This window comes from Cnephaeus nilssonii (assembly GCF_951640355.1).
Source record: "Cnephaeus nilssonii genome assembly, chromosome: 5".
Taxonomy (NCBI): Eukaryota; Metazoa; Chordata; class Mammalia; order Chiroptera; family Vespertilionidae; genus Cnephaeus; species Cnephaeus nilssonii.
The window spans coordinates 25,433,209-25,452,674 of record NC_137076.1 but is presented as its reverse complement, the minus strand read 5'-3'; the positions used below and the strand labels follow the sequence as shown (position 1 = coordinate 25,452,674).

General features: G+C 51.8%; 2 protein-coding genes and 1 pseudogene across 5 annotated transcripts; all 3 read right to left on the bottom strand.

The window, feature by feature from the left end:
* Nucleotides 1-83: 83 nt before the first annotated feature.
* On the bottom strand, nucleotides 84-3,323 carry CDKN2D (cyclin dependent kinase inhibitor 2D). Of its 2 annotated transcripts, XM_079771434.1 has the most exons (3): nucleotides 2,591-3,323; nucleotides 2,181-2,333; nucleotides 84-1,090 (listed from the first exon to the last, which is right to left on the bottom strand). In XM_079771434.1, exons 2-3 carry the CDS (start codon nucleotides 2,319-2,321, stop codon nucleotides 731-733), a joined length of 501 nt encoding a protein of 166 aa, XP_079627560.1. In that variant the 5' UTR covers nucleotides 2,322-2,333; nucleotides 2,591-3,323; the 3' UTR covers nucleotides 84-730. The 2 variants fall into 2 exon arrangements, with proteins under 2 accessions (XP_079627560.1, XP_079627559.1); XM_079771433.1 differs by lacking the exon at nucleotides 2,591-3,323 and having other exon boundaries at nucleotides 124-1,090; nucleotides 2,181-2,486.
* A 666-nt stretch (nucleotides 3,324-3,989) lies between these two features.
* AP1M2 (adaptor related protein complex 1 subunit mu 2) lies at nucleotides 3,990-14,797 on the bottom strand. Of its 2 annotated transcripts, none has more exons than XM_079771431.1 (12): nucleotides 14,643-14,797; nucleotides 12,727-12,883; nucleotides 12,431-12,498; nucleotides 10,949-11,079; nucleotides 10,676-10,823; nucleotides 10,451-10,577; nucleotides 9,636-9,784; nucleotides 9,485-9,556; nucleotides 6,494-6,652; nucleotides 5,560-5,685; nucleotides 4,775-4,850; nucleotides 3,990-4,407 (listed from the first exon to the last, which is right to left on the bottom strand). In XM_079771431.1, the coding sequence occupies exons 1-12, from the start codon at nucleotides 14,682-14,684 to the stop codon at nucleotides 4,385-4,387; spliced, it is 1,278 nt and encodes a 425-aa protein (XP_079627557.1). In that variant the 5' UTR covers nucleotides 14,685-14,797; the 3' UTR covers nucleotides 3,990-4,384. The 2 variants fall into 2 exon arrangements, with proteins under 2 accessions (XP_079627557.1, XP_079627558.1); XM_079771432.1 differs by having other exon boundaries at nucleotides 3,998-4,407; nucleotides 9,636-9,778.
* Nucleotides 14,798-15,505: 708 nt separating this feature from the next.
* LOC307100580 (mitochondrial glutathione transporter SLC25A39-like) lies at nucleotides 15,506-16,561 on the bottom strand (annotated as a pseudogene). Its single transcript has 3 exons — nucleotides 16,420-16,561; nucleotides 15,709-16,349; nucleotides 15,506-15,639 (listed from the first exon to the last, which is right to left on the bottom strand). The product of its transcript is annotated as a mitochondrial glutathione transporter SLC25A39-like (transcript).
* Nucleotides 16,562-19,466: the final 2,905 nt, after the last annotated feature.

Here is a 19,466-nt window from a genome sequence, read left to right as displayed (position 1 = left end):
CTGGCGCCCTGGGAATTGCCACTCTCTCCACTCCCCCGGAGCATCCAGGACCCGCGACCCCCGTGCCCACCCCCACGAACATCCTGGACGCGTGACTATCCATCGCAGGTTAAAAAAATCAGAAGCCACCACCACTGTGATCATGCACAAGAATTAATTTAATGGGTAAAAACATTAAATTATCACACAACTTTTGTCCATAAAGCTTAATAAATAGAATCTTTTTTTTAAAGCTGTACAAGAGACAGGAAAACAAGTTTCCAACAAAATATGAATGAACTCATCTCACCCTTGTATTCATTTGGAACTCCCCCCTCCCCCCATGCTCAAAAGCAGAGTGCACACTCGAGATCTCTCTCTGGGTACAGTCAGCCAAAGTCGCCAGGTTCCAGGAGCCCTGGAAGCCATGACCTCACTCTGGGCTGAGGCTTTAAACGCTCTGCCCTTGGGACTCTCTGTAGCCCCAGCAGGCTGGGGAGTGGAGGGAACTGAACCGTTTAGGTGGCTGTTGCCTATAGGAGCCCTCCTCACCAAACACACAAAAGGGAAAAACAAATGGGAAATGTCCCTTAAGCACACACACTCCAGAAATCAATACCAACAAGCCACAAACTGGTGCTCCCCCACCTTTGGCAGTGGGACTGGAGGAGCAGAAAGAGAAAGTGTTTCTTTCCTCCTTTTCTGAGAGAGAACCCAGCTGGGTCCTGTGGCTGCAGCGGGTGGTCCTGGGTCACAGTGGTGCCAGCATGTGACCCTGCAGTATGTCCATGAGATCCTGAGCCCCTCTCCCTTGCGCCAGCTCCAGAGGAGTGAGCCCCCTGGTATCCCTGTGATGGAGATCAGACTCGGCAGCTAGGAAACGGACCACAGCGGTGTGGCCCTCTCGCACAGCCAGGTGGATGGGGAGCGCCCCCGTGTTATCGGGGGCGTTGACATCAGCACCATGCTCTACCAAAACCTTCAGCGTGTCGAGGAATCCAGTGCGGGCCGCATCGTGGGCCGGAGTGGTGCCAGAGGTGTCCTGGACATTGGGGCTGGCGCCTTGTTTCAACAGCTCCAGGGCGATGGTGGGGCTGCCAAACATCATGACCTGTGCAGGGGCAGAGTTCAGGAGGGGGGGGGTCTCAAAAGAGGGGTTCCAGGAAAAGGCATCACTTGGAGAGAGGGGTCATTCAGAAATAGGGAACACCAGAGAAGAAGTCCTCTGGAGGATGGAAAAAGCCCAGGGAACGCAAACCCCCAGGCAGCTAGCTGTTTGAGACCTCAGAGAACAAGGTCTCCTAGGAACAGGGACCCCCCCCCCAAAAAAAAAAACTAAGGAAAAACACCCACCCCAGGAATAGCTGTCATGCAAACTTTCAAAGAACATAAGACCCTCCACAAGGAACCAGAGGACCACCACCCCCCCTCAGACGTGGGAAATCACCAGGAAATATAAACCTCCCTCCAGGAAATTGGTCTCATAAAATGAAAACTGCCGCCCCCCCCCCAAACTTGACAGCCCCCTCAAGCGAAAGGAGATGCCCAGGGAATCTGAAACCCATTCTCCAATGAATAGCCCCTCCCATATAATCAGAATGCTCCCCTAGAACACCCGAATCACTCAAGAAATGAGGTTCCTCTCTAAAATGACTCCCAGGGAATAGGGACTACTAAGCAATCTGTAACTGTTCCCCCCGTAGGACTCCCCGTGATATACCAAGAATCTAAGAGGAAAAAAAAAAAAAAAAAACGGAGATCACCCCCACACACAAGGAACTGGATATCTCTGAGAACCCCACAGACAGTAAGAACGCGGCGGAGACCTGAATCCCTTCTTCCAGTGATCGGATCTCCCCATAGAATCCCACAGAAACAAGGGCCGATCCCGTGAAAGCGGTATCCAAAGAAGCTGACTCCTCACTCACGGAAAAATAACCTCCCCAGGAAAACTGAGTCCCCAGCACCCAAAGAACAAGGGATCCTCCAGAGATGGAAAGCCTTCCTTCCCTTCCCCCTTCCTAGCCCCATCCACCGCCCACCTACGAAAGGGGACATCAGGGAGTAACGTCAGCCCACCCACGGAGGACCGGGTCCCAGTCGGCCGCCACCGGGGCCGGGAGGCTTTAGGAGAGGGTCTGGGTCCCCGTTCTCTCCCGGCTCTGCGGCCCCGGCCTTGCCGCCAGACAGACCGGCCTCACCTGCAGCGCCGTCTTGCCGAAGCGGTTCAGGGCGTCGGGGTGCACCAGCTCGCGGTGCAGAAGGCGGCGCACCTCCGGCACGTCGCCTCGGGCCGCGGCCCCGCTCAGCCGGTCGCCGGCGCGGACCTCCTCCAGCAGCATGTCGACACTGGCCTGAGAAGCCCCCCGCCCCACCCCGGCACGGTCAGGGCGGGGGAAACCACCGGCGCCGGCCCGAACAGCCCTCCCGCGGAGCTCCCAGCCGGCGCAAGGCTCCGGGCCTGGCTCGCCAGTCGGGGGCTCCGACGCGACCCCCACCGCCCCCACCCCCGGCCGGCTCCTCCCCTCTGTCAGCCGACAGGTCGCGAGGGGCTGGGAAGCAGGCCCAACCCTCCACGGCCCATAGGGGGCCCGGTCCCCGCCCCACTCACCCTCCCTCCTCCTCTGCGGGCGGAGTCTCTTCTGAGCGGACGCCGCCGACGCGGCTGCGGAGCTGTCCGTCCGGCCCCGAGTCAGCGCGCTCCAGCTCCGCCCCCGAACGCGGCCGATTTGTTTTCTTATGAACTCGCTACACAGTAGCCCAGCCGCGCCGCCCGGCGCCCGACCCTGCGACGCCCCGCCCACACGTCCAGTGCAGCCAATAACTACGCGTTGCCGGGGAGGGTTTGCGTGCTGGCGTGGGCGGCGCAGCTCCTGATTGGCCGAGCCGCGGCGATTGGCGGACCGCCGGCAATGGCGGGGTTTTCGGTTTTTCAAATGCGCCAGGCGCGCGGGAGACAGAGCCGGTTTAACTGACCAGGGGGAGAAAGTTCAGGGGCAGGGTAACGCGGGCTGCTCCAGGAACTCGGCGCCTCCGTCGGGGCCGCCTAGTCCAGGGTTCCACCATAAATGCTATGCGATAAGCATTTATTCGTCCTTAACAGGGAGCGGAGCGTTTTGTTTCATTCATCCACTCACCTTGCGCAGGAACCTTTCCCATCGCACATTCAAGCACCTAAATAATTTAAGATAGAGTTAAGCACCGTGAAGAAAATAAAACGGGGAAATGAGGGTGAAGGAGGAGGAAATCTCGTTCTGGCTCAGATTGAGCCACCCCGAGCACAGCAAGTGCAAGGGACGAGAAGGAACGTTCACGCCGCAGCTGCCACGTGGTTGAACTTGGCAGAAACCTTCATTCAAACATTTACTGGAGGGGTGGGGGGTGGGGGGGGGAATTTTTACTGAACACCTACTGTGTAGTAGGCGCCCAATTGGAGAGCGAGCTACAGTTCAGGGCAGGAGGGAACAATAATTAAATATTTTCAGAGTGGTAAACGCTAAGGGAGTTGATAAAACGGGGTAAGTAATAGTCTATTGGGAAAGGAAGGCTGTTGAAACAGAGAGGTCACCCTGAAGTAGTGACATTGATTTGAGACCTGAAGTTATGGTTAGGAGCCGTGTGTGTGGATATCAAGGAAAAGCATGCCAGGTCAAGGGCACTACAAATGCAAAGGCCCCGAGGTGGGAGTGCGCCTGGTGCGTCCAGGAAGAGCCAGGTATAGAGGGGGAGGAGGTGAGAGAATGGAGGTGGCGGGTTGGGTAGCACAGATCGAGAAGGGAAGCATTCGAGGGTTCTGAGCAGAGGAGCCAGGATCTGACTTAGAAGTTAACAGCGCCCTCTGGCGGCTGTGAGGGGAACTGACTGTGGGGGGGGCGGGGAGGAAAGTCCCCAGTCAGGGGATGGAGGTAGAGGCAGCTGCACTGACCCAGAGGAGCTGTGACCAGGGCTGCAGAATGGATATGGGCTACCCACTCCCATCCCAGCAATTCAAGGACGTCCCTGGCATCCCCAGTCCGCAGCCAAGAAGCACATACACAGCAGCTAAGTTGATCTTTTTAATGCCACCCTCAAATGAGCAGCTGTGAAGAAGGGGGGCACCCACACCCCCTAAGGCAGGTCACTGCATGAAGGCACTCCAGAATGGGCTTTCAAGCTCCTCCTCTCTTTCTTCATGTAAAAGTGGAAGTGGAAGAGGGAAGCTGGGAGGCCATCCCTCCCAGTCTATGGGTAGAGGACAAGACTGGGAGGGGGCCAGGTGCTGGGAGCAGGAAGCAGGAAGCAAGAAACTGCTAAGCCAACAGAGGCCTGCTCACACCTTCCTCACCTTCCTTCCCTCCCTCTAAAGTCCGGAATCAGGACCGAGGGAGAGGGAGGCCCATGTTCCAGGCCCTACCTCGTCTCCTTTCTAGCTGGTACGAAGTTGATAATCTGTAAGAAAACAATGAGCAGGGACATCTCAGAACGGGGCAAATGGCATAGCGGGACAGTCTCCCCAATCCTTCCCCGGCCCCAGTGTTCATGATCAACCCTGCCAGGAAGTTACCAGGCTGAGGATGAATCAAACACAGGGAATGAACCCACAGTAACTAGCCTGTTTCCTGGCAGCAGATGGAACTGACAACTGCCCCCATTTTAAAGATGGGTAAACCAAGGCCCAAGTTGGCATGGTGACAAAGACAGGGTAGGCCTGTTGAGTTCTGGAGCCCCCAAAGTGAGAGTGAGAATGTATCAAAACTCCAAGACCGTCCCCATCATCTCTTTGACCCCACTGTCCCAGGGAGCCGGGCTGCCTTACCACCACTCTGGGTGATGTAGCGGACCCAGGGCAGAGCCTGGTAACCACTTTTCTCGATGATCTTCATGTATCGGACCTGAAAGGAAATGAAAGGAGGTGGCCCAGATTGAGGGGAGAGAGCTTGCTGGGACCAGGGGAATATGTGTGACCTGGGGAAATAAGGGCACAGGCTGGGAGTAATTAAGTGACATGGCTTGGGGCAACGATGTGGCATGGACAGTGGGACTGGGGGAAAGGAAGGTGGTCCAGGAGAGAGGTCCAGAAAGAGATGACACAGTGTAAGGAAATAGACACAACACAGTTTGGGGGAGATGAGGTGCCACAGGTCAAGGGAATGGTGAACAGCTTGTGAATAGGAGAGGGATGGAAGTTACAAGTCAGTGGGGAGTAAGGTGGCACAGAACAAAGTGAGAGGGAGAGGAAGAGGGAGAGGAGACCCTGGCTGAGGGCAGAAGAGGCAACAATGATCTGGGGCAGTGGTCGGCGAACTCATTAGTCAACAGAGCCAAATATCAACAGTACAACGACTGAAATTTCTTTTGAGAGCCAAACTTTTTAAACTTAAACTTCTTCTAACACCACTTCTTCAAAATAGACTCGCCCAGGCCGTAGTATTTTGTGGAAGAGCCACACTCAAGGGGCCAAAGAGCCGCATGTGGCTCGCGAGCCGCAGTTTGCCGGCCACGGATCTGGGGGAAAGACATGGTTGACTACAGAGGAGAGGTGACTCAGTAGGGAAACCTACTGAGGTCAAAGAGAAGAGCCACCCTGCCCACTTCCCTTACCTGAATCCCGGAGACGGTGAAATAGGGGATCTCAAACTTGACCCCAATGGGGGGCCGGCCCTCCTCCTCCTCCTTCTCCACACTGGGGAGGCCAAAGTGGGCACGCATCAGGTACTCCTTGCCCCCCTAAAGGCACACGGGGGCATCAGATACACCACAGACCATCCTCACAACAGCCCCTGGAGCAGTCTCAGCTCTTGGCCCATTTCACAGACTGGAAAGGCTCCTGACTGAGACTCACAGCCTAAGCTTCTGATTGCACCGCCTGGCTGGAAGGTGGGTGGGGGCCATCTCCCACTTTTCAGGACCTGATGAACCCCCCAGATTCCAGGGACAGACCAAATCCTCCATGGGCCCAAGGATGTGGATAACAACATCCTGCCTATTCTAGATGGGCAAACTGAGGCTCCATGTGGGGAACGGGGCTTCCCAAGGCCATGCAGCTCTGAGAGGCAAGAGCGGGATGGGAGCCCCATCTGTGTGGCTCAGTGCTTGAGCGTCGACCTATGAATCAGGAGGTCACGGTTTGATTCCGGTCAAGGCACATGTCTGGGTTTTAGGCTCAATTCCCAGGAGGGGGCATGCAGGTGGCAGCATATCAATGATTCTCTCATCATTGATGTTTCTATTTCTCTCTCTCCCTCTCCTTTCCTCTCTGAAATCAATAAAAATATATATTAATAAAAAATTAAAAAAAAGAGTGGAGTGGGAATCTGAACCCAAGGCTGGTTGCCTCCAGACCTGGTAGGGAAGCTTTACCACCATGCCAGCCTGATGTCCAGCTTTATTACCCCATCCCCACCCCCCTCCACCCCCGCAATGACAACCACGTGCAGGCAGATGTGGGCCTCTGATTGGTTATCCACCTGGCCCTCAAGCAGTTGGAGTGGGTCCTTGCAGAGCACCCCCCCCCCCACACTTCTCCAGTGCTCACCGGGAAAGACTTAATACTCCAAATCACGATGTTCTTCTCAGGCACATACTTGGCACTGCCCACGCTGGTCTTGAAGCGCGGGGAGTCGGCATCACTAGGTACCGGCACAGATATCTCCACACCGTTAGCCACCGACTGCTTCTTAAACTGTCCCTTGGCCTGTTGGGGAGGAGAGAGAGTGCAGCAGGAAGAATTTGCTCATGGATTCTGCAACTATTCACCAAGCCCTTCCCATGTGCCATCTCATCGAGAGCCTCCACAACCCTGAAGTGAAAACCACTGTCCTGCCCAATTTGCAGATGAGGAAAACTGAGGCACAGAGGCATTTGCCTGGAGACACACAGCTAACAAGTGGCAGAGCCAGGGTCCACACCCATGATGAGAGACTCCACAGGCCCTACCCTTAGTGCCTTCCATATGGAAAATGTCACACACCTTTGCCAGGTCCAAAATGACTGCCATGAGCCCATCAGAGAGAGGTTTTCATTTGAAGGTGGCATTTACTGAGCCCCTGCCATGTGCCCGGCCCTGTGCCAAGCACTTAATCCCCTCACTGACTCTGTAAAGTAGGATCCATTCCTAAAGTCCATTTGTAAGAGACTGAGGTCCTGCTTGAGGACCCACTCTAACTGCTTGAGGGCCACTGTGGTTTGGCTGAGTGGATAGAGCGTTGGCCTGCCGACTGAAGGGCCCTGGGTTCGATTCCGGTCAAAGGCACATGCCTGGTTGCGGGCTTGATCCCTAGTAGAGGGGCGAGCAGGAGGCAGCCGATCAATGATTCTCTCTCATCATTGATGTTTCTTTCTCTCTCTCTCTCTCCCTCTCTGAAATCAATAAAAATATATATTTAAAAAAGAGAGACTGAGGTACAGAGAGAAAGAGCATTTTGCCCAAGTCACATAGGTGGTAATTAGCATAGTGGGGATTCAAACTGAGCCTGTGTCCTCAACCATTACATGTCCTCCTTACAGGTGAATGAAGAAGTTACAACACTCTATGTATATTTAGAGCTGTGTGACACAGGACAAGCTTTCAACATAAGGTTTCTAAGTGTCCCATGTGTGGTAGCTAGCATTATGATTACTACTATTATTTACTCATTTGGGGAAGAATATTTGAGAAGTGGGATCTGGGGCAGAGGGCTTGGAGGTAAATGGTGCGGGGGCAGTTTTTTTCTGAAAGGCACTAGCTTTAACAGCCCCTTTCCCTTTCCTGCAGAGATGGGGACATTGAAGAGCATCAAGACCATCCCTGGTGACCATCCACTGTGCAACCCAGCTCCCCTGAGACTCCAAGGCCAGGGAACAAAGGCAAATCTAAGAACACAGACTCCTGAGTCAGGTGGACCCAAGTTCAACGTGAGGGGAGCTCCCGTCCTAGATGGGACCTCAGTTTCCCCATCGGTGAAAGAGGGCTCTACTATAAGCTCTGAAGAAGTTCCTGCTTGTGGCACTGGGACACATGCACAAAGCTGCTTACGGCAATGGGAACTGGAATAGCCAAGAGCTGAAAACAACCCATGTGAGAGAATGGAGACATATAGATTCCCACGGTGGAATATTCTACAGCTACAGAAATGGATGCACAAACTATGACACCCGGAATTCATTTTAAAATAGATGTTACAGCCCTAGCCGGTTTGGCTCAGTGGATGGAGCGTCAGCCTGCGGACTGAAGGTTCCAGGTTCGATTCCGGTCAAGGACACATGCCCAGGTTGTGGGCTCAGTCCCCAGTAGGGGGTGTGTGGGAGGCAGCCAATCAATGATTCTCTCTCATCATTGATGTTTCTCTCTCTCTCTTCCTCTCTGAAATCAATAGAAATATATATTTTTTTAAATCGATGTTACATGAACAAAGTAAGTTATACATAAAATCATACAGCTCGAGTCCACTAATATGAGGGTCAGAAGCTGGCAGGAATGAAATATTTGTGGCTACACATGTGGGGGGCAAAATTATGAAGAAAAGCAAATAAATCATTTACATAAAATTCAAAGATTGTCATTACCTCTGGGCAAAGGGAGAGCAGGAATTGGGGGACGAAAATGATTCAGAGGCTCTGGTCAAATACATTTTTTTGTTGTTGAAATATATTCTTATTGATTTCAGAGGAGAAGGGAGAGGGAGAGAGAGATAGAAACATCAACAATGAGAGAGCACCATTAGGCTGCTTCCCACACACCCCACACCGGGTATCGAGCCCCAACTGGGAGTCAAACCATGACCTCCTGGTTCATAGGTCGAAACTCAACCACTCAACCATGCCGGCAAGGTCAATTACATTTAAATAAGCTGGGTAGTTCATTATTCTTTAAATCACATAAATATACTATCTATCTATCTATGTATACATATATATTAAAAAAGTAAATATGTAAGTAAAACAGATCATAGATGGTGATAGGTAATAGAAGAAAAAAAATAGAGCAAAGAAGGGAGGTGGGAAATGCTGGGGGCGGGTATAATTCTCAATAGGTACATCAGGGAAGGCCTGTTTGAGATGACATTTAAGCATCTAGACCAGGCATCCTCAAACCACAGCCCGCGGGCCACATGCGGGTGTTTTTGCCGTTTTGTTTTTTTACTTCAAAATAAGATATGTGCAGTGTGCATAGGAATTTGTTCATAGTTTTTTTTTTAACTATAGTCCGGCCCTCCAACGGTCTGAGGGACAGTGAACTGGCCCCCTGTTTAAAAAGTTTGAGGACCCCTGATCTAGACTATCTCCAATTTAAGAGATTAAGGAGATGAGATAAGGAGTCATGGGTATACCTGGGTGAGCGGGGGCAGAATGATCCAGGGAAAGGGAACAGCCAGTGCAAAGGCCCTGCAGGGGTTGGGGGACCTGAGCCTGGAAGGTTTGGCAACCAGCCAGGGGCCCAGTGTGGCTGGAAGGAAATGAACCAGCAGGGAGGCGGGGAAGGAAGTTAGATTGGTGAGGAGGTGGGAGGGGCAGATCAAGCACTGTGAGTACTGTTCCTCCAACCCACCTTGACCATGATCTCGACCCGGCTGTGGGAGAACTTCTCAATGACAGACTCAATCCAGATCAGCGGCTTGACCTGCAGACAAAGGAAGGGGAGCTCTGGGAGGTTCTGGGGTCACTCTCCTCCCCTGCCATGGGGCTTGACCCTGCCTCACCTGGGTGCTGAGGCGGTAGGACATGAGCTCGAAGTCACCATCAGGTGGGATAAAGGAAATGGTGCGGTCATTGTCAAAACGGGAGAGTCGCACACACTGGTGAAATTTCACATCCTCCAGTTCCACAGACTTGTTCTTGTTTCCTGAAACTCAGAGCCAAGCATGCAAGATGACCGTGGGGGCTGGGGCAGGGTCCCTACCCTTAACTTAATAGCCCACTGCTATCATCACCCCCATTTTACAGATGAGGAAACTGAGGCCCAGAGTGGATGAGTAACTTGCCCAGTCACCCAGCTGCCCAGGGGCAGAGCTAGGATCTGAATCCAGGGAATCTGATTCTCACTGTCAGGCTTTTAAATACAATGCTAGTCTGTCTCCTCCTATACTCTAGAACAGGCGTCCTCAAACTACAGCCCGCGGGCCACATGCGGGTGTTTTTGCCGTTTTGTTTTTTTACTTCAAAATAAGATATGTGCAGTGTGCATAGGAATTTGTTCATAGTTTTTTTTTTTAAACTATAGTCCGGCCCTCCAACGGTCTGAGGGACAGTGAACTGGCCCCCTATTTAAAAAGTTTGAGGACCCCTGGTCTAGAATGTCAGCTCTGTGAGGGCCAGGATTTGTCTTTTTCTTCACCACCCTGTCCTTGCACCTAGCACTTAATAAGCAGCGTTTGCTCACAGAACCAGCAGCTGTAGTGTTGGCCATGACCAGCAGAGGGTGCTCGAGTGCTTATTTCAAAACTGCAATTCTCTGGGGCCCCAGATGCAGAGGGGTCTCCATCTCCTCCATGAACCCCCTACTCCAGACACCTACGGCCAGTGAGCTCAAAGAGCACGCGATCGTTGAGGCCGAGTCGCAGCTCTGGCATTCCCGACAGAAACACCTTGAGCTTGATGGTGCCCACGATCTCGCTCAGCAGGACACTGCCATTGGCATTGACCTGGGGATGCACACATGGGCATGAGGGTCAGCAGGCGGAGGGTCCCCTCTCCTGTCCCCAGACCGTGGCAGGGGAGGGGTGAAGTTGCGGGGGCTCACCAGCAGGTTGACAGACTCAATGACGTCGATGAAGACCTCATTCTTCTTGTACTTGATGCCCTCGGAGCGCCAGGACACAGCATTGGTGACAGTGGGCGGCACCCGTGACTTGCCTGTCTCCAGCTTGTTGCCCTGCTGTGTGATGTACCTGGCAGGACGGCAGGGAGCATGAACAGGGGGAGCATGAACAGGGGGACCCAGGAACACTTCCTGGCCCTCCTCAACCTCGTTCCACCATGACCTGCCCTGTGGCTGCTCCCACAGCACACTCACTCCTGCAGAATCTTGCTGTCAGTGGTCTGGGGGAAGCCAAAGTCCATGAGCTCATCCAGCAGCTCGTAGACAATGACAAAGTTGTCCCTGATGCTCTCCTCCTCCAGCTCCTTGAAGTATTCGGAGAATACCTGGGGGTGCAGGAACAGACACCCACAGAGGTGGAGCTGGTGTAGCCATAGGCTGGGTCCCCATTGATCCAGCCAGCCAGCCAACAAGCAATTATTGAGTGCCTACTTTATACCAGCGCTGGGACATTAATGATGGACAAAGCCCACAGGGCCCCTGCCCTCAGGGAAAAGTCCAGTGGGGGAAATGGACTGGTAACAGAACCAATATAATCCAACATGTTGGGTACAATAATGTGGAAAACTCAAGGAAAGTAGGAACCCAGAGGTGGGAAAGTCCAGGAAGAATTAGAACTGGTTTTGTTTGTTTTTTCTTGGAACATGGATCCCTGCATATCTGATGTTCATGGGCCCATTTCAGAATGTTTGTAAATACATAAAATACACAGGACTTTCTGTATTCTGTTCATAGGCCTTGGAAGTCTGGAGTCCCCAAGTTAAAAGCCCCTGGGAATTAGTAGGCATAACCACAGTAGGCATAACCACCTGTTAGTCATCAACATTTGAACTATTCTCCACTCCTCATTCTGCTCCAACCTCACTGGCCTTTCTATTCCTACCCCAGGGCCTTTGCATATGCTATTCCCTCTGCTTGAAACACTCTTCCTTCAGCTCATCTCACAGAGGGCTGCTTGTCATTCAGACCTCAGCCCAAATGTCACCTCCTCAATGAAGCCACTCCCCGCCCCCCATGAGTATCATGATGCTATGGTGAGATTAGCAACTCAACCAGATTTCATCTCCTTTAAGCCCTTTAACTCCTCAAGACAGAGACCCGTCTAATGCATAGGTGTTTTCCCTTTGCCTGGCAGAGAGGAGACAAATCCATGAATATTTCTTGTTTGTTGAATAGTAATGACTGAGCACTTTCTCAGTCATTGAGAATGGCAAATAGTAAGAGCTCAATAAATTACCTGATTTTATAACATTTGTGATAATGCTAACAATAATCCAAGCCTTTATTGAGCACTTAGTGTATACTGAGCACTGTCTTAGGCACTTTAGAGGTATGAATTTTATTAATTTGTACAACCCCGAGGTAGGACTTGCTGTAACCCCGTTTAGAGGCACAGAGAGAAGAGACTTGCTCAAGGTCATACAGCCAGGAAGCAGGGAAAGCTAGGATTGGAAACCAGTTCACTCTGGCTCAGATTTGAACAGTTACACTCTCTCGAAGACCCCTGGGTCCCTGCCCGTAGCGAGAGGTGATCCCAGAGCAGCCAGTGAGAACACAAAGTGATGGGACTTTGTTAAGGGAGGTCAGGCAGAGCTTCTTAGAAAAATGGATCATGAAAGAGATGGGCAAGACAGGTGGACAAACAGACCAGTTGGCCAATAGGAGGCCACAACCTACCTCCACTGTCTTGTAGAGGAAGGAGTACACGAGCGAGGCATTGGCGTTCTTCAGCGTGGTGGCCACCACTGCGGGCAGCGAGGTTAAGGAAAAGGTGCCATTTTGGAAGGGCTCAAAAGGAGCACAGACCCTGAACCCCCACCCTGTTCCCCACTAGCACCCCATTTCTGCCCACCCACACAACCCCAGCCCAAGCCCCACTGATGCGCTGTGCAACTCCTATCCTCAGCCTACCCTCTCTGGGCCTGAGCTGCCACCACCCCAGCCCCCCAGGAACCCCACCTGTGGCTGGATACAGTAGAGGTTGCTGTGTTTGATCCACAGGAAGTGGACCCGGCCGTGGCTCAGCAGCGGGGCCAGAGCGCCCTCTTCCTCCCGCTGCATGAGCAGAGGCATAAAGTGCTCTATCTCGCTCATGGCCACGTCGCCCTTGTAGTTTCGACTGATCAGGGGCTAAGGGCGGGCAGAGAAGGCCCAGTTATCACTGGGATCCAGGGACCCTCCACCCACGGGCACTCTACCCAGAGTGCCTGGTTTGGGCCCTACTTCCTGGCCCAGGGGCCTGAGCACCTCTCTGCACCTCAGTTTCCTCCTTTGTAAAATGGGCACGTGATAATAACAGCTAACATGTCCAGACCCCTCACTAAGGTCCAGGTCATAGTTCTACTAAAGACTGGAGGTGTGGCCCTCTCCCTCCCAGGAGCACACCCACCCCTTTCTTCACTCTTTTTTTTTTTTTTTTAAATATATTTATTGATTTTTTACAGAGAGGAAGAGAGGGATAGAGAGTTAGAAACATCGATGAGAGAGAAACATCCATCAGCTGCCTCTTGCACACCCCCTACTGGGGATGTGCCCACAACCAAGGTACATGCCCTTGACCGGAATCGAACCTGGGACCCTTGAGTCCGCAGGCCGACGCTCTATCCACTGAGCCAAACCGGTTTCGGCCCTTTCTTCACTCTTAAGTGTGCATCTCCCAACCGCTAAGGGCCCCCACGAGACTCGCAACCGGGGGAGCCATGGGCAGCAGCTGCAGTTCCTCCCAGGACCTGTCACCAAGGCCCTCTTTTCTCTGACTTTTCAGTGAGCCAATAGCAGCCCTGCCCAGGCTCATTTCTTTCCTATGAAGTGCCAAAGCAGGCTCTCTCCTGTTGCTTCTTCTATCCTAAATCCTTCCTTATTTCATTGTCCCCAGCTTTAACAGATACACTCTCAGAAAAAAAAAAAAAGAGTGGATGTTTGCTTGATTAGGTTCTCACCACAACCCTGTGAGGTAGGGTCACTGTCACCTCCATTTTACAGATGGGGAAACTGAGGTAGGAACCGTACTCATAATAAGTAGGAAATCAGGAATTGGACCAAGTACCGTGGTTCCAGAAATCCTGCTCTTGCCCAGGGCTTCATATGCACCAAATCGGCAAGATAGAGATGACGAAAGGTAAGGAGGGAAGGATGGAAGGAAGGATGGATTATAGAAAGAAGAGAAAAGGAAGATTATAGAAGGAGGGAAGGAAGGAAGAAAAGAAAGAGCATGCCCAGAAGTAAAAGAAAAAAAGAAAGATTATATCTAAAAGAGAAAAATAAAAATGATTATGCCCAGATATCTCTCTTAGCTCTGACTGGCAGGTAGTAAGCAATCAATAACAACAGCACCTACTCGGTAAGGTTGTTTCGTCCAGTGTTTAGAACTGGGAGCAGGTCCTCAGACGCCTTAGCTCTCACTATTATTATCAGAAATATTATTTCCCCCATCACTCTTATTATTGCTATTGAATGACAAGACCATAAGAGGGGGCTCCAGAAAGGGACAACACAGCCCCAAAGGGGAATTGGGGTCCCCAAATATTCATACTGTGGATGAGGGTGGTGACAGAAATAACAATTTCAATGAATCGATCACCTCATGTTTGCAGTGGGGCTGCTGTGCTAAGTGGTTTACCTCCGGCTTCGGGTTGTATTCCTTGTTTTGGGGTGGAGACCCCTGTTATTCCCATGTTTAGGGACAGTGAGACCAAGGCTCCGAGAGGCGAAGCCCCAGCTCCAGGCACGCGGCTGGTAGGCAGTGGGACCGGACCCCGGACTCGGGGTTGTGGGGGGAGGGGGGTTGGGGGAGGGGTGCCCCCACGCCCTCGGGGATACCTGGGCCCTCGCTGCCAGCGAGAAGGGAGCGCCACCTCACCTGTCCGTCCCCACCCCACGCCCAGCTCACCTTGCCCTTGACGTCGAGGATGAAGACAGCCGAGGCGGACATGGTGGCGGCCGGCGGACCGGGAGCCGGGAGGGAGGGCGGGAGACGACGGCCGCGCCGCTTCCTTCTTCCTGCGGAAGCGCCGGCGCAGGTGAGCGCTCAGGTGAGCGCGTCTTAAAGGGGAGGCCGCCAGGTGAGCGGCGCTGTCAGCGGACAAGAAGTCCCTGCGGGGAACGAAAGGGGCAGGACTCCGGTCCGGTCCGGACAGCTACCCCGCCTCACTTTCCCATCGCACCCAGGAGTGCGGACGGGTAGAGACCCAGGACAGCCAGCCGTCCGTCCGTCCGTCCGTCCGGTCTCTCACACACGCTGTCAGACCCAATACAGCAGGGACTTGGTCCTGTTCATGTTTGTATTTCCAGGGCCCAGCACGGGGTGCTCAGTAATATTTGTCCAAATCATTAGTTCTTTTCCTCGTTTATACAATAAATATTTATGAAAAAATTTTTCATCTTGACACTCCATGAATTAACAGCAGTGGGTTCAGACTGTCCAGGTCCAGGGTTCTGTAGGCCTTGGGGGCAGGCCCAGCTACAACAAACACAGGAAAATGGGCGAGAGGCAGGGGAAGGAGAGAGGTAACAGACTTGGTCTTGAACTTGGGTTGGGTGGAAAAGTGATGATCCTTGGGGCTTTGGATGAGTACCAGCAGAAAGAAAGCTGTCTCGTGGGGGCCTGGGCAGGCCCAACAGATGGGCTGGCACCCTTGGGGCCGAGCTGAGAGGGAAGAAAAATGAGGCCCCTCCCCTGAGGACAAGGCACTTGGCTCCGTCTCCTGCCCCACCATCCATGGAAGGGGTGGGGCCCTCATCTCCTCGCTCCTCTCACTGGCTCAGAGGCTGTTTCAGGTTGAGCCTCTGAAAGAAGCTTTTGCCCAACTCCTGTGCTGATCATGATGGCACAGGAGGAGGCGGCCTCGGTGATCAGCCTGCAAAGAGGCCCCTGGTGCCAACTCAGCCTGGATCATCCTCCTCCTCCTCCTCCTCCTCCTCCTCCTCCTCCTCCTCCTCCTCCTCCTCCTCCTCCCCCTCCGTAGCAGCAGCCACGTGGAGTCAGCGTGCGCGTGCACGGGTGACACTCTCACAGCCTCCACCGCTCTCAGCACAACCTGGCGTTGAGCCTTCACCACATCAAAGGGTAGAGTCAGGGTGGCAGCCACTGTCTCTCAGATGCTGCCAGCCACAAAGCGGATGCCCACCGAAGTCTGGTCCTTTGGCCTGCGCCCACTCAGCCAGCTCTTTACCAGCTCATAGTGAACCGGTTCAGGGCTGAAGAGGGCACATCCCGAAGAGCAGTGGGGCCCCAGCCCAGCCACAGTGAGCGCCAGTGCCCTGAGCTGCGGAGGTTCAGACACAGGCACCCAACTCCCGGTATGACACAGGCTGAGCCTGCAGCTTAGTCTGTACCAGCTCTAGGGGGCTTATCACATTCAGGGTGCCCAAGCGGGCCAGTGCACCAGCCACCATGGGTGCATAGAAGTCAGAGGTCAGGGCTCGACCACACGGGAAGGCCTTGAGTTGGTCATAGGCCGTGAAGTAGACGGCAGTTGCTGGCACAGTCATCACCAGGTGAAGCGAGTGGGGTCCTGAAACCAGGTGGCACAGCAGGCACCATTTGGGCACAGGTACAGGGGTTCCAGGACACCACTGCCTTACAGGAGGCACTTCCCTGTGGGTTGGAGGGAGGAGGGCAATTTGGCGAAAGAGGCTCCAGAGTCTGGAGGGAGGCATCAGCTCACTGGTCACTGAGGGGCGTTGAGACTGCAGGCGGACCTTCACCACATCCAGGGGAGTCATGAAAATGGAGGTGACCTCGGCCCCGGCACCTGTGGCCACCATTTGTTGGAGGGGACTGATGCCCCCAGTGTCCTGATCAGCCATCAATGCTGGCTTTAGGATGGGGTCCGCGTGCGTTCGCCTCACCTATGAATTATTCTTTCACTCAAATATTTACTCACTAGTAAATTTTTTCACTCAGTAACGGGAACTGAGGGTTGCACTCTGAGTAAGGCAAATGTAGCTGCTTTTATTATTATTCCTAATGTTACTCTTATTCATTCAAAAATATGTTTAATATTTTTTATTAATTTCAGAGAGGAAGGGAGAGGGAGAGAGAGATAGAAACATCAATGATGAGAGAGAACCATAGATCGACTGCCTTTCAGAGGCCGAAGCTCAACCATTGAGCACACAGCTTGATCCATTCAGAAAATATTTATAGTCCTAGCTGGTTTGGCTCGGTGAATAGAGTGTTGGCCTGACGATTGAAGGGTCCCTGGTTCTATTCTGGTCAAGGGTATGTATCTTAGGGGGGCTTGGGAGCTGCCAGTCCCTCACCCCAGCCCAGGCATCACTGAACCTCATCAAGGGCCCCAGGAGAAGGGATGTTTGCAGGCAGTAAATAGAACCCAAAAGCCTGGGCCAGGCATCCTGGAATCTGAAACTCAAGTCCTGTTTGGCTGAAAAATTCATGAGCCCCGAAGCTGCAGTGGGTCAGAGAACAGAGCATCTCTGTGTGAACAGCTGCCCCGCCTCAGCTGCAATTTCCCCTGTCCCCACGACCTGTGGCCTTGCCCCACTTCCTCCTAGGGGCCTACAGCCTCCCCAGCTTCCCCTGAGGGACCCTGCCTGGCACAGCAGATCCCTCTTCAACCTCTTCTCCACAGCACTAAAGGGATCTCTCCAAAACTCACAGCTCCTACTGCCCTCCCCCACTCTCACATCCCCCATGGCTCCCCATTGCCCTGAGCTGCCCTGCCTGGCACAGCAGATCCCTGCTGACCTCTCCCACGATGCACCTCTTGAACCCATTGCCCCAGACACACTGACTTCCCTAGTTTCGGTTCCTCTCTTTCTTTCTCTCTTTCCTCTCTACTCAGTGCATGCCTGTGCCTTTTTGCTTTCTCCACCCCGTTCTCATTCAGCTTTCAGGTCTCCTCTTCAGGAAGCCCTCTCTGACCTGCCAACCCATGTCTAGGTCCTATGCGTCCTGTGGGCTTTCCCATCACAGCTGTGTTGTACCATATTTTTTTAAATCTATTTTTAAAATTTTTATTATGGTAAAATATACATAACCTAAAATTTACCATTTTATTTATTTTAAGTGTACGCTTCAGTGGCATTTAAGTGCATTTACATTGTTGTGTAACCATCACCACCATCCGTCCCCAAAATTTCTTCATTTTCCCAAACTGAAACTCTGTCCCCATTAAACTCCCCAATTCTCCTTCCCCCAGCCCCTGGCACCCACCATTCTTCTTTCTGTCTCTATGAATATGACTCCTCTAGGGACCTCCTATAAGGGGGATCATACAGTATTTGTCCTTTTGTGACTAGTTTGTTTGAATCTATTTTTTGAGATAGAGTTTTAATTACCTAAGAAACATATAAATACTTCCTCCTATTAGAGAGAGAGAGAGAGAGAGAGAGAGAGAGAGAGAGAGAGAGAGAGAGAACATAGATCAGGAAAACTCGTCCCCTTTGCCAGCTCCACTCCATCCTGGTCCTATAACAACCACGGAAGTGTTCAGATCTTTTTCTGTTTAGTTTCATGCTGACATACATATGTATGTGTACCTTTGTGTGTAATGTTCTCTCTCTCTCTCTCTCTTTCTCTCTCTCTCTCTCCCTCCCTCATACCATAAATGACTAAACACTGAACACAACTTGCTATTTTTACTCACCAGTAGGACCTAAAAACTGAGTTGGGCTACACTGTCAGGGTTGTGGCTAAAGCGTGTGGAACATGTGTGGGATTTGAAGTCAGGCTTATGAGTTCAAATACTTGTACAGCCCCAGGCTCACTAACTGACTGACTGTGAGCTAATTAACCCCTTTGTGTTAATCTTCTAAATAGACCTTTTTTTCCAAGTGGCTGTGTCACTTTCCCCAACTGACAAACGGTTGCAAGCATTTAATGCAAAGCACTTAATAAGTTACTTAAGCTCTCTGTGTCACTCTCCCCAATAAGAAAACGGTTATAAAGATTTAACATAAAGCACTTATTTCCTCACCTGATGCTGAGTAAGCGCCTATAAACCCTCACTCTTGTTACAACCTGCAGGGCCACCTCTTTCTTTCTTAAACTACATTTTAAAATTCCATTTAAAAAATGTAATGTATATCAAGTAACTGTTGCAAACTGAACCCACCTGTGTAACCACAGTACTGTTTCCAGTCCCCCACAAGTCACACTATGGCCCCAGCAGTCACTTCCGCCTGTAAAGGCAACCCCTGATCCAAATTCTTTTATCATAGGTTGATTAGCTATGCCTGTTCTAGAACTTCATACAAAAGTGTCTGGCATTTTTCACTTGGTATAATGCTTTTTAAAAAAAATTCTATTAGCCCTAGATCAAGCATGTCACACTTGCGGCCCACTGAATATTTTTGCGGCCCAGCCAATATAGCGGTATGTAAGAAATGTTTTAATAAAAATTTCGTAGCTTAATTTTTACAATATCCTATTATACATAATAAGGAACTACAACGTTTGCTAATGACTGATCACTATAATCGTGTTGCATTCATTTCCCTTACGCGCCTTACACGCAGGTGCACCATTTCTCTCCACTAATACTAGCAGCGAATATTTTAGCAGCCGATTGCCACATCATTAATTTTGTGCTGACTTGTTTGGTGTGCGCAATAGGAAATATTTTGCTTTCTGAGAACAAGAAAAATAGGTTTATTTGTGTTGCGCTTATTAATTTGTGCAGTTATTCAGTGTCTGGTAAGTTAATGTTCAAGCAAAAATATTAATTTTTATTAAAATGTTCTATTATTT

What these genes read in the sequence shown, in the direction of transcription:
- CDKN2D (XM_079771434.1), bottom strand. Translation starts at nt 2,321, where the DNA reads ATGCTGCTGGAGGAGGTCCGCGCCGGCGACCGGCTGAGCGGGGCCGCG. An exon ending in TCGGCAAGACGGCGCTGCAG is followed by an intron (nt 1,091 to 2,180) that starts GTGAGGCCGGTC and finishes GCCCCTGCACAG; the next exon opens with GTCATGATGTTTGGCAGCCC.
- AP1M2 (XM_079771431.1), bottom strand. Translation starts at nt 14,684, where the DNA reads ATGTCCGCCTCGGCTGTCTTCATCCTCGACGTCAAGGGCAAG. An exon ending in CAAACACAGCAACCTCTACT is followed by an intron (nt 12,499 to 12,726) that starts GTATCCAGCCAC and finishes CGCTGCCCGCAG; the next exon opens with TGGTGGCCACCACGCTGAAG. An exon ending in CTACATCACCCAGAGTGGTG is followed by an intron (nt 4,408 to 4,774) that starts GTAAGGCAGCCC and finishes GTTTTCTTACAG; the next exon opens with ATTATCAACTTCGTACCAGC.